This window comes from Lepidochelys kempii, chromosome 16, assembly GCF_965140285.1.
Source record: "Lepidochelys kempii isolate rLepKem1 chromosome 16, rLepKem1.hap1, whole genome shotgun sequence".
Classification (NCBI taxonomy): domain Eukaryota; kingdom Metazoa; phylum Chordata; order Testudines; family Cheloniidae; genus Lepidochelys; species Lepidochelys kempii.
The window spans coordinates 20,041,342-20,055,083 of NC_136395.1; the positions used below are offsets into that span (position 1 = coordinate 20,041,342).

At 45.4% G+C, this 13,742-nt stretch overlaps 1 protein-coding gene across 1 annotated transcript; it reads right to left on the reverse strand.

Moving 5' to 3' along the window:
• Positions 1 to 519: 519 nt before the first annotated feature.
• On the reverse strand, positions 520 to 12,715 carry MYMK (myomaker, myoblast fusion factor). The gene is made up of 5 exons (XM_073314759.2): positions 12,581 to 12,715; positions 10,119 to 10,233; positions 5,442 to 5,590; positions 4,040 to 4,156; positions 520 to 948 (listed from the first exon to the last, which is right to left on the reverse strand). The coding sequence occupies exons 1-5, from the start codon at positions 12,713 to 12,715 to the stop codon at positions 802 to 804; spliced, it is 663 nt and encodes a 220-aa protein (XP_073170860.1). The 3' UTR covers positions 520 to 801.
• Between the last annotated feature and the right edge of the window lie 1,027 nt (positions 12,716 to 13,742).

Genomic DNA, 13,742 nt, shown 5'->3' on the forward strand with positions numbered 1-13,742 from the left:
ACATCCGTGGCTCTCTCTAAACATCTAATAATGACATTAAGGTTAGGATAGTTGTGTGACCCACAACACTGGTATCTGCTCTGTACCCAAATCACAGTGTTAAGGGTTCGGTTGGGCCATACTTACAAAATCAACATGTTAAACATATAATGTTAAGAGAAGGTGTAAATAAAATAGTAAATGTCTAGCAAAAATACAGGCTCTGTTATTTCAGTGTTACAAAAAGCAAAACCCCACTCACTCAGGTTTAGCAAACTCACACTTGCAAGTGTGCAAAGTGCAATATTATCGCTCATTTCCAAAGGCAAACGAAATGTGATGCCCCATGGGGATATGTGACCCACCAAACTCTCTAGGGGATGCAAAGACCTGCTGGATTTACTCAGTAGCCAATGGACAGGATCACTTGCCAGCCAGGACTTCTCTAAGGTGGAGAAAAGTTTCTCTTTGGGGAATATACACACAGTTACTGAGAAAGTTATCAGCTGGCTACATGGACACATGGAAGCCTCTGGTATGAATGATGGCCAAGGGACAAGGCCTTTCAGGTTGAATAGGACCAGTTTTGTTCATCAGCAAATTAAAAATTTGTAACAACCTGCATTTTGGTGTGGGGGGTGGCAGTGGAATTCTTTTCCACCGCAGGGAAAAAAGCTTCAGAGCTGGCAGCTTGTTTCTGGTCACAATCCCCACTGGACTAACGAGCGAGGGCTGCATAACTTTCGTAGGGTCCTTCCAGGTGGCGAACAGGTGCGTGTTGGGATACAGGCGCCCCAGCCTCCAGGCAGGGGGAGACTCTTATCACACACAGCAGCAGAGAGTGGAGCAGTCCAGTTTGGCGGGGTTTCCCCCATTCCCTGCCTTCTTGTTCACCTTGGGCAGCAACAGGACAAAGGACATGGCCAAAGCACAATGGTAGAAGCTATGCACGTAGGTGTAATCCCACTCCTGAAACCAAAGAGAGAGTCAGTGAGAGTTTCCACTGCTGGAGGATTTGCGTCCTCTCTGGGTTCAAGATTCTCACATCACTGAAATTTTAGAGTATTTCATATACACACAGGACAGATTTAATCCCATGGTTCTCTGCCCTGGCACCCCATTCAGTCTTTTTCCCTTTTCATTCAGTGCCTTGCTATTTGAAATTCAAGCTGTGTTGCTTAGTTGCGATTGGTCAAATAAATCACATGGTATTATTTCTGTTCCCTGACTGGATAAGCAATGCTCTTATAGGGCCTGATCCAAAACCCATTGAAGTCAGCGGCAGTCTTTCCATTGACTTCAGTGGACTTTGGATCAGGCCCGTCAGTGGATTTCTGGTGTGAATGCCTGCTGCAGAAACCAGATTTAAAATGAGTTCTCTGCCACTGTACTATATTTAGCTCTCTGCTGATGCTTGGATGTGCATGCTGAAAGGTTGCGCTCTGAGGGCTATTCATGCTAGTAAAGACCAGTCACGCGGATGCTCACAGAAAGTGAAAACAAAAGGGAGGTGAACTATTTGTTGCACTTTTCACTGAGCTCTGGGTGGCTGTTGCTGCTGGAACCTCCTGTCTGGGAAGCTCTGGAGATCTGCTGTGTGCAGTATCACAGAGATGCCAGCATGGCTTGGGGCACTGAGATTAAGAGACCATGGTATAGCATCTAGCAACTCACTGTGAAAGCCTTTTGATTTGCCCGAAGTGCCAGAAATTGCAGTACCTCTCACCTAAGATGGTACAGCAGGCTTCTACTGCTTTGGTACGCCTGAACTTAGACCCAGTACTGGCAAATCCCCATAGACATGGAATATGCCCTCATCAGGCTGGTCTCTGGTGTAATTTCACCCTTATGGTGTGAACATATTTGCAACTCGTGGTCTCCCACAAAGGAGCTGTGTCCAAATAGACTCACAACTACCTGGCCCAGTGTGGTTTGCCTCCGCAACAAGACCAAGTTTCCAAAAGAGATTGGCTTCTATTTTGGCCAGGATGAATGCAGAGGACTTCTGAAAATGGGGCCTTTATTCAGGTGCCTCAATGGGAGCACTGAGCTCTTTGGAAAATCTCTCCCTTCGAGGAGCATCACTGATAAATGCTCTGTGTACACGTCCTACCCGTCCCCTCTTCTGTTACAGGCCATCTGGGCAATACCGGTCACACCCACCAGCCCAGAAATGAGATCCTGAGACCTCTGCCTCCCTTCAGTGCTGAAAAAGGGTTTCCAGCCTTAAACAGGCAGCCGTGGAAAAGTAAAGTGGACTTAACACAGGCTGATTTGCACATTTCTCTGCTCTTGAATGAAGTGTTTCATTACACTGCTTAGGAGAAGCTCAAGCAGAAGGAAGGAGGAGATTGTGGATTGGGGGGAGGGGAATTTGTGCTAAGTGACGCTTTTATGTTCTGCTAGAAGTTGCAATTACTTAAAGCTTTGAAAAATAATCCTCTGGCAGCCCTGTGAAGTCGTATCGATTTGCTCCCAATGCACAAAATGGCAGTAACCCAAGGGCTGAACACATGCTCAGCGAGAGGCAGGGTCGAGAGTGTTATGTCCCCTTTTCTTCATGGACATTGGTGACGTAGGGCCTTCTGTACAGGAAAAGAGTATAGTCTAGTGGTTACAGCAGAAGGTTGAGGGCCCAATCCAATGCCCATTGGAGTCAATCAGTATCCTTCCACTCAGTTCAGTGGACATTGGATCAGGCCCTTCATCAGAACTCCTGGGTTCTGGTCCTCACTCTGCCACTGATATGGGTTTTGACCTTTGGCTAAATCACACAGGGCCAGATTTTCAAGAGGTCCCCCCACTGGAGAAAATTGTGAGCTGTTCACAGACAATTTGCCAATGGAAAAAGAGACGAAAAAAATCTTCATCAACTAAATGATTCGCTGTCAATTCTTTGCCCAACTCTGGTTATAATTAATAGATAGAGGCCTGCGCAGACACAAAATTTGTATCCACATCCGATCCGCGATCTGCAAACATAGTCCATGGATATCCGTGGATATAAGGCGGATATCTGCAGATTTGCAGGGCTCTATTAATAGATCAGTTTTCCTCCTTTTTAAGCTGTTCAGTGCGCAGGGGTTGAAGGCATTCCCTTGGGGAGCTGCATGAGAGGGTGGCATGCCCACTGTGAGAAGCCGTCCATTTAAATAGTCTTATTAGCACCTTTGGCAGAGCTCCTCAGGGCCTTGTGGTGCCGTGAGTTAGGGCAAGAAGGGTGGGGTCCATGAAGGGATTTAGGTGTTGCAATACGCAGTGTTGCAGAGCCCACCTTTTAGATGCTTAGAAAACAACACTGCCATCCACAAAGCCTGAGCGAGGCACCTAGGATCCAATACAATGCATGGGGAAGATAGGGGCCAATGTAATCCGCAAAAGCCAGAACGCCATGTAGCTAGCCAATGGGAGATGCCGACGAGAGAGGGAATTGAACCTGGGTCTCCGACAGTCCAGGTGAGCACTCTAACTGCTAGGTAGTGGCCCCACCCCTTCCTTCTTCAGCAGGATTTCGTAGGGGGTCCAATCCATTATGTGGCCTCAGCATATGTCTACTGGATTGGGCCCCACATATGATTTAGGTGGATGAATGCCCGGCTTCCCCGGGTATGCGAGTTGCTCTGGGGCTTACGCGGGAGATAGGCCTCCAGACGCTTAGGGTGAGGCAGCCACGCGCATGTTCAGAGGCAGCAACATGGGCACCGAGGGACCTTTCACCTGACACTTAGGTGCCGAGTGAGTTTAGGCACCTACAGAGTTTGGCGGGAGTCTTGGGGATTGCAGGGAGTCAAAACAGGGATGTAGGCACCTAAATCACTACTCAGCACAATGTCTGCTCAGGTGAGCCTTTGGCAGTGGTTTTTGTATGTGAAATGGACATCTGTCCGCTGGCACCTGGACTAGGACTAAGACTAAGACCTGCTGACTAGGCAATAATTTTAGATGAATTCTGGCCTGGGTTGGATTTGAACCAGAGATCCTCTTACCCTGGGAATCTCCTTCACACAGTGATAATGACTACAGTGTCATTATCACTGTAATTTATTGTGCAGACAGGTACCTCAAAGAAGAATCTCAGCATGAGTGCTAACGCCCCAAAGCAGAAGCCTGGGCCTATCTGTTGTGTGTAGACGCTCTTGTCAGGGTACAGGCCTCTCTTTTCTTTCATCTTCTGCAGCTGGAAGGGAACAGAAAGCACGTGAAGCCCTTTCACCCCATGTTCAATCTCGTTGTTCAGCTTCTGAAAGATCCCATGCAATTAAAAAGCAAAGTAAGCAAAACCTCTGATAGTGACTGGCTGGTTGGGTTACTCTCTTTGATCCTAAAGCTCTTAACGCCTGGGACCGGACATGAGATCGAGAAGATTGTGCTCTTGTTTGCTGCTTTCAAGAGTGAGTCTTGAGTAGAGCAAGGTACAGTGTGGGCAGGCACTTGGCTACTTTTCCCTTCGCCACAGCAAATCCCTTTTTATTAGGCCTTCACATCATTCTGACAATGCACCCCAATCTGCAGCTCCTATTGGCTGGGAATGGTGAACTGCGGCCGCTGGGAGCTGCGGGGGGCCGTGCCTGTGGACAGCCAACGTAAACAAAATGTCTCGCCGCCCGCCAGCGGATTACCCTGTTGGGCTGCGCGCCGAAGGTTGCCGACCCCTGGGCTACAGTAATACAATAAATACTAATAAAGAAGTGAAGGTTAGTGACATTATTAACTTGGGACTGGGCTCACTGAATTTTCCATGATGCTTGGTCCTTACACAGTTTTTGTTCTATCAATTTTACACACACTCTCTCTCTCTAATAACTCTGACACTCTCTTTAATAAATCTGACTCGTGGCAACCTATGGTTTGCTGCATAATATGCCCTTTGGAAGGCCACTGTTTTCTAGTCACCCCCAGAAGTTGGAAGCCACATTGTGTAGCCTTAAAACAGAATCAGACCTGTGTTTGTTCCACCAGAATTATGGCTCTGCTGTACCACCTGTTTTTAGGTAAATCTTCCATTGATTTCAGGGCAATTTACCAGACCACACTGCCTCTTGGTTATTGTAAAAACTCCATAAATATATTCTTGATGACTAGAAACATAAGAACATGAGATCCGCTAGAGTGGCTCAGACCAATCAAATCCGGCAATGATCACAAAAGCTTTTTGTTATTTGCCTGCTTTCCGTTTTCACTGAACACAGAATAACTCCATTTCCCTTCTGAATCCAGCCCCAGTGTCATAATGTGCAGCAGACTTTGGTTTAGAAAAGAAAATTATTCCCCCTGCAGTGTCTTCTCTGTCGCTTGAAAGCTTTACTGGGAAACTCCCAATTTGTTCTTTGATGGTAGGCTGAGAGGTGGGTACAAGCAGACCTCAGGGCTTACATGGGACTGATGTGGTGGATAGAACTTTGCAGCTCTCTGTCCAGAAGTGACTTAGCCCATGTGAAGTGGCCAGCTGGCTTCTTACTTACCCATTTCACGGTTATCACAAGGACGGCCGTCCCGATTGGTCCTGAATAGACGCCATATCCCCATCGGTCATGGTAAATCCTCACTGCTATAGTGAGCACACCGAACATCACAAAGGTCGACCTTTTAGGCTCATCAAACTCTGCCAGAGCTGCAAGGCACAAACCAAAGTGAGGATCAGAGCATCTAATCTTCCATTGCTTTGATTTGCTCCAGATACTTGGTGTTTCTACAGCACCTTCCATCCAAGGGTTCACTTTGGGCTAAACATGGCTGATGGAAGCCCTGAGAATTTGACCCTAACCCCACCACTCCTCTATTAGGTTGGTGTTATTATACAGTGCATGGGGAAAGTGAAGCATAGAGAGGCAAAGTGGCTTGCCCAAGGGTGGGCAGGAAACCTCTAGCAGAGCTGGGAGTAGATCCCAGATTTCCTGACTCCCAGGCTCTCTGAGATAAAAAAAGGGTAATTGAATGTCTCATGAAAATGTTCTACCCTCCAGTTCATTTCCTTCCTTCCTTCTTAACCAGGGGCAGCTTTAGTCAGAGGTGAGAGAATCACATACAGTGTCACATCTAAGATAGCTTCAAAGACCACTGAGATCACCAGAGCTCCTTGCCTCCAGGCAAGCAGGGATTAAGGGGAGGTTAGCAGGACACCAGCTGGAGATGCCGCAAAGCTCTCTCCCAGAAAGTGAGATTCTAGCTGCAGACAGGGCTTTGGGGCGCATTTCGGCGCAGTGGGGACATACTGAGGTTCCTAGACGTATCTTACACAGGGAACACCAACTGTTGTCAAAGAGGAAGGTGATCAATTGTTCTCCACGTCCGTTGAAGATAGGCCGAGAAGTAATGGGCTTAATGTGCAGCAGGGGAGATTTAGGTCCGATAGTAGGAAAAACCGTCTGACTCTAAGGGTAGTTAAGCTCTGGAACAGGCTTCCAAGGGAGGGGGTAGAATCACTGCCATCAGAGGTTTTTAAGAACAACTTTAAAATGGAGCAATCTAAGACCAGCTCGTTCTACAGCACCTGGCCCTCTCTGCACGCAGAACAAATAGGGCTAGGAATATTCATTCAGTCTGATGGCCCACTCAGTGCTTTATAATATTTCACGTGGCGGCTTTCCCAGCTGACAAACTGCCCAGGATTGGATCAGTTAGCACTGTGTAGCTGGCTACCTCCTTCCCCCAAGTCATCAATTACAGACCGAGAGAAGCAGTAGGAAGCTGGCCTCTGATATTTTCTGCTTGTCTGTCAAAACAATTAAGGTTTGGAACAGCACAAGACTGCATTGTATTGTGCGGGGCAGTGGCACAAAGTGGATATTTCCCATTGTTCCACATGGTGGCATGACATAATTGTGATTATTATTAATTATTTGTATTACTGTGCTGCCTAGGGGCCTGAATCATAAGCTAGGACCTTAATGTGCTAGGTGCTGTACAAACACAGACATGCTAACAATATTAGCCACGACGATCATTTCTTCCCAGTAAAGTGCTATGAGGAGATCAAACAGCAGAAATCTTGTTAATTGTTCAGGCGGAACTTGGGCCCATCTAGTTCTTTAGTACCCTAGTGTGAGACAGGACTTGCTGGGTTATCTGTAGGGAATATAAACTGCACGATTATTTCAGGGCCACACCAAGTGTGACCCACAGCTGTGCAGACAAGGGCTCACAGGCTCAGAGTTCTCTTGTGTGTGGCTCTCCGAGGCACCTTTGCAGAAAGAGACAAAGGGTAAAACTTTTCAAGTATCTCAAAGATTTAGGAACATAGTTCCATTTTTCTAAGTGACACAGGCACCCAGGAGCCTGCATCTCATTGAAAGTCAAAGGGATTTAGGCTCTTAAGGGACTCAGTCCCTTTTCAAAATGGAAATTAGGCTTCAAAATCACTTAGATCAGGAGTGGCCAAACTTACTGACCCTCTGAGCCACATACAATAATTTTCAGAAGTTCAAGAGCCGCAACACACGCACAGCCAACCCCATGGGGTGGCATCTGCTGAGGCCTGGGGCTTCTGCTCTGATGGCCCCCTGTGGGGCTAAAGCCCTTAGACACCCCTCCCTGCAGGGCAGAAACCCCAAGCTCCCCCCAGCCCAGTCTGGTAGATAGAGAATGGTTGTGTGTGGAGGGGGAGCTCCGCGAGCCACACTTTAACTGTAAAAGAGCTGTGTGCAGCTCACGAGCCACAGTTTGGCCCTGCCTGACTTAGACACTTTTGAAAAGTTTACCCAAAGGTTAAGATTTCCAAGGATGATGGTGACTTTAGCCACACAGCTCCCATTAATTTCAGTGGGACTTGTAAAAACAACGAGGAGTCCTTGTGGCACCTTAGCGACTATCAAATTTATTTGGGCATAAGCTTTCGTGGGATATAACCCACTTCATCAGATGCATGGAGTGGAAAATACAAGTAAGCAGGACTAAATATACAGCACATGAAAAGATGGGAGTTGCCTTACCAAGTGGGGGGTGGGGGGTTAGTGCTAACGAGGCCAATTCAATTAGGGTGGATGTGGATGTGGGATTTGTGTAGCTAAATTCCCCTAGTTGACTTTGCAAGTGCCAGCCAAACTCCAGAGGTTTCAGGGTGTGGTGGCTGAATTCACTTTCCCAGGAGATCCTGGGGAACAACGTAATATTCAGTTTTCCAGGTGGACAGGCCAAGGCACTTGAGCCAATTGAGCCAATGGTCAGGCATGGTAGGATCTCTAGCTTCCTCCTTATTCTCTTCACTTTGAGCCCTCAGCCCTAATGACTTTGCACCATCTTCTACATGTGATCCTATAGGACTATTTGGGCCCTGTCCACCCTAAGATCTGAATCCTGCTAACTCGCTCTGGATGCAGCAGAGGCTGCACAGACACCTGCTTGAAGTTTGGAAACTTGAAGTCGCCAGTGCAAGTAAATTATTAGAGGCTTTTGTTTAGCACAGAATCAGGTAATAACTGATTAAAAGTTATGGATCCCAGTGGGCTCCATGCTTTTCCAGCTTACCCAGCTGTGTTATGGCTGTCCTGGATTTGCATTCCAGGAAACATGCCCAAGGGTCTGTACGTACGCACATGTGTGTTCAATCTTTACAAGCAACATGGTGAAAAGCTATCCCACATTTCAGTCACCACACCTTCTGTGTCCTTGGATCACATTTTTACAGGGATAAATGTCCGCATTTTAATTTGTTTCCCTGATGGTCAATAGTTTAAACCTCTTAGTTCTGATTTTTTTATTTTTTGTAAAATTCAATAGTAAAGCAATCAAGTTCAACCGAGCTGCAACCAGCCAAGTTATAGAGATTAAAACTCATTTACCTTGAAATTGCTCTAATCAAGTGGAGAATGGCCCTGGAATCTTATTTGCCTATTTTTTTAAAGTCATCACAAAGGAGACTATACACACGATGGATAGATTAGGAACCAAGCTGAACCCTTCCCTTGATATTCAAACTGTTGTTGAGCTCAACCATATTTGTGATTAACTTCTCCCACACTCATTTTAACATACAGAAGGTTTATCATGTTCCTAGTTGTGGGGTGAAGTATTCCAGTCCCCCTTTTCTGTGTAAATGCTGCATAAACTCTGGATACCCTGGCCTGGAAGGGCCATGTTGGCCAAGTCATCCTTCCATCAAAAGAGACCAGAGAGGTGGGGATAAAATGGTCTCAAGGCATGTTGGGAATGTGACTGTAAACTCTCACTTGAGCTTTGGGAAGGTTGGTAGAGTTGAGTGATTTGTCAGTCGTTCACGTGAATCAAGGTAGAGAATATATATTCTAGAGCTGGTTGGAATTTTTTGAATGAAACATTTTTTTGTTGAAAACTGGCCTTTTTGCCAAAATCAGAAATTCTTGTGAAAAAGTTTTTTCAAAGAATGTGTTGACCGTATCAAAGAGGGAAAATTTAGTCTTTTGTTTTTCTTTTTTTCTTTGCCCTTTCTTTTCCCTTTATGGAAGAAGGGAGAAAAAGAAAGCAGGGAAATGGGAAACACGGCGTGGAGGGAGGGTGGAGGGGGGAAAGGAAAAAATGAAAACGGTCAAAACCCACAGATTTTAAATAAAAAAGGGTAATGAGATATTTTTTCCATTTCCCAACATGCTCTGATATTTCCTCACAGCCAAAATTAGGTCCTGATAAATCAGGGGGATTTATTTGTTAGAAGAAATGAGTTTTGATTTGCTTATGTATGTTTGCCAGAGTTTGAAGAAATGAGCCCTGGTATAAAAAGATTTGCTTAAGAGTTGATAATGGTGGTGGACATCCATCTGTGGGCTTCTTGGCTTCCAGGGCGAGGAATGTGGTACAAATACCTAAACAGATCTGTCAAGAATCAGTGCTTGTCTCCAGATGCAGAGCTTTTCCAGCCACTCTTTAGGACAGGTACTGTCTATTTGTTCTGAGTTTGTACAGCACCTAGCACAGTGGGACCCTGGCCTATGATTACAGGCCTGAGGCCCTAGCACAATTCAAATCATAGAAATCCACAGCTTGGGTTGGGTTCCATAAGGAAATATCTCAAAGTTGGCTCCTATAATTGGGAGTCATAGGGGACAGCATCTCTCTCATGACTGAAGCCCACTAACCATTGTGACACAGACACCAACAAGTCCTGTACCCTAAAACACCAACCCACAAATATTGCAACATGTTAAGAACTGACAAAGACTCATGCTTACCCATCAGTGACACCCAAATGGACAAAGCCGTCCCATAGACGCTGAAATACTCCAGGATATCATACCGCATGAAACATAGCACTGACAAACCAGGTCCATCACATGCATGGTAAATCTATTAAAAAGGATAATTCAAAGGCACATTACCAAGGCAGGGGTCAGCCACAACTGAGCCTAAACAGGACTTACACTGTGCCTAGGCCTTTGTGCTGTTTCTCTGTATAAGGGCGAGTTTCAAGCTCTGCAGCATTCCCTTAAAATTCACTGGTTCAATGGACGTTCCTGCCCGTAAACTCATTCGCTACAATATTTGCAAAACATTTTCATGCACAATGGGTATGAGCACAGGCAAAGAAAATTCACTGGGAATATCAAAGGCATATTTGTGGGAATTCTTTTGTTGTATATATTTGCCTAGCTCTAGTTTCTTCCTCGGACAACTAGACTCCACTACGCCCCCTCTGCTAGCTCTGAGATGCTTCTCCATTCCTGATTTGGTCTCTTACCCATTTGGCAACAAATGGACCTGACACAATTCTTGCCAGCATTTCTCTCTGGGGACACCAATATCGTTTACGGTGAGAATTGCTGCAAATTCTTCAGCCCATTCTCTTTTCTATGGCAGCTTTTGCCATTGAGAGAACCCCCCCTCCCCCGCTTGGTGCTGGGCTTTGAGAAGGCTGGAGATGGGGAGGAGAGAGCTGGAGAGAGCATTTCTGGCTGAAGTAGAAGCACTTGTCTAAGATGGACAGATGCTTTCACTGGGCTGAAGAATTTCCTGTGGGGGAGTCTGAGTGGGACTATACAATGCAGCAGCAGCTGCATCACTGCATTGCTCGTCCTGACATACTCTGACAGCCCTGGCAGCTGTCTCCCTTTTCTTACATTCTAATATTTTGCATCTTCAGATTATTCTCTAAGGGCCCGATCCACCTCCTATCGAAGTCCTTGGCAAGTTTTCTATTGGCTTCAGTGGGAGTTGTAATAGGTCCTAAAATGGTGCCAAATGTGTTTACGTGGCATGGTACAGTTTTATTAGCCAGTCTGGTAGGTTTTTAGATGCTAGTAGGATTTTTTTCCCTGTTAACAAGGCTGGCCTTTATAATAAGGGATGAGCGTGGTCCTGCAGATGGAGCACTGCACTGTGCATCTGGAGACATGTGTGCTACTCCTAGCTCTGCCACCGACGTGCTTTGACGATGCTGGGTAGGTCACTTAACCTTCCAGGGCCTGGGTTTCCCTACATCTGTAACATGGGTGTAACGATTCTTACTTGCCATTACAAAGTGCTTTGAAATCTATGATGGAAAAGGCTAAATATTATATGAGTTCAGTTATTGGGCATGGAGGAAGAAATCCAGTTCTGTTCAGGTTCTTATACCACACTCATCCCCACTGTGTCAGTGGTTTGAGCATTGGCCTGCTAAACCCAGGGTTGTGAGTTCAATCCTTGAGGGGGCCACTTAGAGATCTGGGGCAAAAATTGGAGATTGGTCCTGCTTTGAGCAGGGGGTTGGACTAGATGACCTCCTGAGGTCCCTTCCAACCCTGATACTCTATGATTCTATGAAATGTGCATGTAAATAAATTAAGAATGTGTAAAAATTTCAGTATCTCTGAATTCTATGATTCTATGAAAGGTAACTAGGTTGATGATGCGAATTCTATTCTGTATAGTTAAACAATGTGTGTATATAATAATAGAGTGAACAGTTGTGCAAAGTCCTACTCATCTGCATGACTAGAGCAAGTGAATTAATTATTTCTGTGTGTGCATGTGAACAAAATAGCCTTCTTACCCCCATTATTATCATGGGAAGGGAAGGCAAATAGATTTTCACTCTAGGCTAGTACAATTTCAAGACTGTTCGGCCAGACTGGAAAGTTAATAATCATCTTTCTTGATAACTCTGTGGCATCTCCCTCAATCTTTCCTCTGCTACTCCATAAATTCCCCCTTTCCCAGCTTTAATTTACACCATAATTCAGCTATCGTAAAATCAATAATTCCACTGTATGCTTTTGTCTAAAATTACAAAACATCAACTTACTTTAAATACAGTTTAAAACCAGAATACGGGATGGCCACTTATGAACTGTAACAGACAAACCGACAGATGCTACCACACCCTAAATGTGCAATTACAATAAAGGATTCAAATATATTTCCCTATGATCACTGCTCTTTGTTATCATAAACTGAAGAATCTCATTCAGAATACTCAGGGCAATACACAGTGGCAAGACGTATCCAACAGTGGGTATTTTTCAGATACGCAATACGCTATGTTCCCCCCCCCAGTGTATGGTGTTTCCCCCCGTTAGTATTTCATAAGACTCCTGTTTGTTTGTTTGTTTTGTAAATCCTTCATCCCACTTGCATGTTTATTTCCCAACGGAGACTCTGCAGAAAAGGGGTAAAGTAGGACATTGCCAACAAAAGAAACAGAAGGAATTCTTACCGCAACAAAGAACATAGTGAAGAAATAAACCATGGCTTCCATGTGGAATCTTCGCTTGGCTGCAATACTGATGGTCGGGAGGAAGACCAGGCTGCTGATAGTTGGGAGGAGAAGCTTGGCAACTAGTGAACCCATTGAGGGATGGGTGACAATCACAGGAGAACGCGGAGGAATATTATTATTCAGAGGAATAAAACCTTTTAAAAAAATCAGTAAGAAAGCTGGTTAGAGAGAACTCAGAAGGACAGCAGGGAGCAGCTCTAAGTAGGACTACAGAGTGTTGTGAAAACAGCTGTGGCAAGTGTGCTTTAAAATTTAAATGCCCTGATGCTGGGTTCGTTCTAGGTGATGTCAGCAGATGACATGTGCCAGCAGCTGAAGGGGAAGATGGCACAGCTGCTGATGGCTTGCCCTTTAAATGGTCTTCACATTCTCTTTCTTTTTTTTTTTTTTTAACATTCCTGAAACGCATTGGAGCTCAATGGGGACAAATGCCCTGTGTCGCCAAGCAAAACATCCTTTGACACGTCTCACTCTTGCCCAGCGTTCTTGTAAACAGGCTGTTATGGTATCAAGCAACATATATGGGTCAAGTTTTGTTCCCTGGGGGGATTCCCACTGAAAGTAGCAGAGGGTGCATGTGTGGAAAGAAGAATAGGCCTCATTTGGACCAGCTAGTGACACGGACTACATGCTGGCACAAGGGAGTAAGGGGGCATAGGAATTCGGTTGTACTCATGCATGGGTCACATAGACCTTGAATCCAGGAGCCCAGAAGTAAGCTGACTGCAAGCTTGCTTTTCTCCACCACCTCTCAGTTTGGGCGGGAATGGATGGATTAGCTCCACCTCCTCAACTCATTGGCCAGGCAGCTGTGTTAGCCTGCGTATACATGCTGCTGGGATAGCCCAAGAGTAAATTACTCCCCACTGCAGCTAGGAGGAAGCAGAGGAGCAATTATGACTCAGAGGGGTGTCAGGGAGTCACAGCGCACCATAGGACTACTCTTGAAGTGGTGTTAGAACGAGTTGAAAAATATACAAAACAATCAAAAAGTATTGTTCATTATAACTTTAAGTGGATTTTTTAGGTTTGCCATCATTTTTCAGTTATTAAAAACTGAAAAAATATTATTTTTGGTTTTCAAATAAACAAACCATTT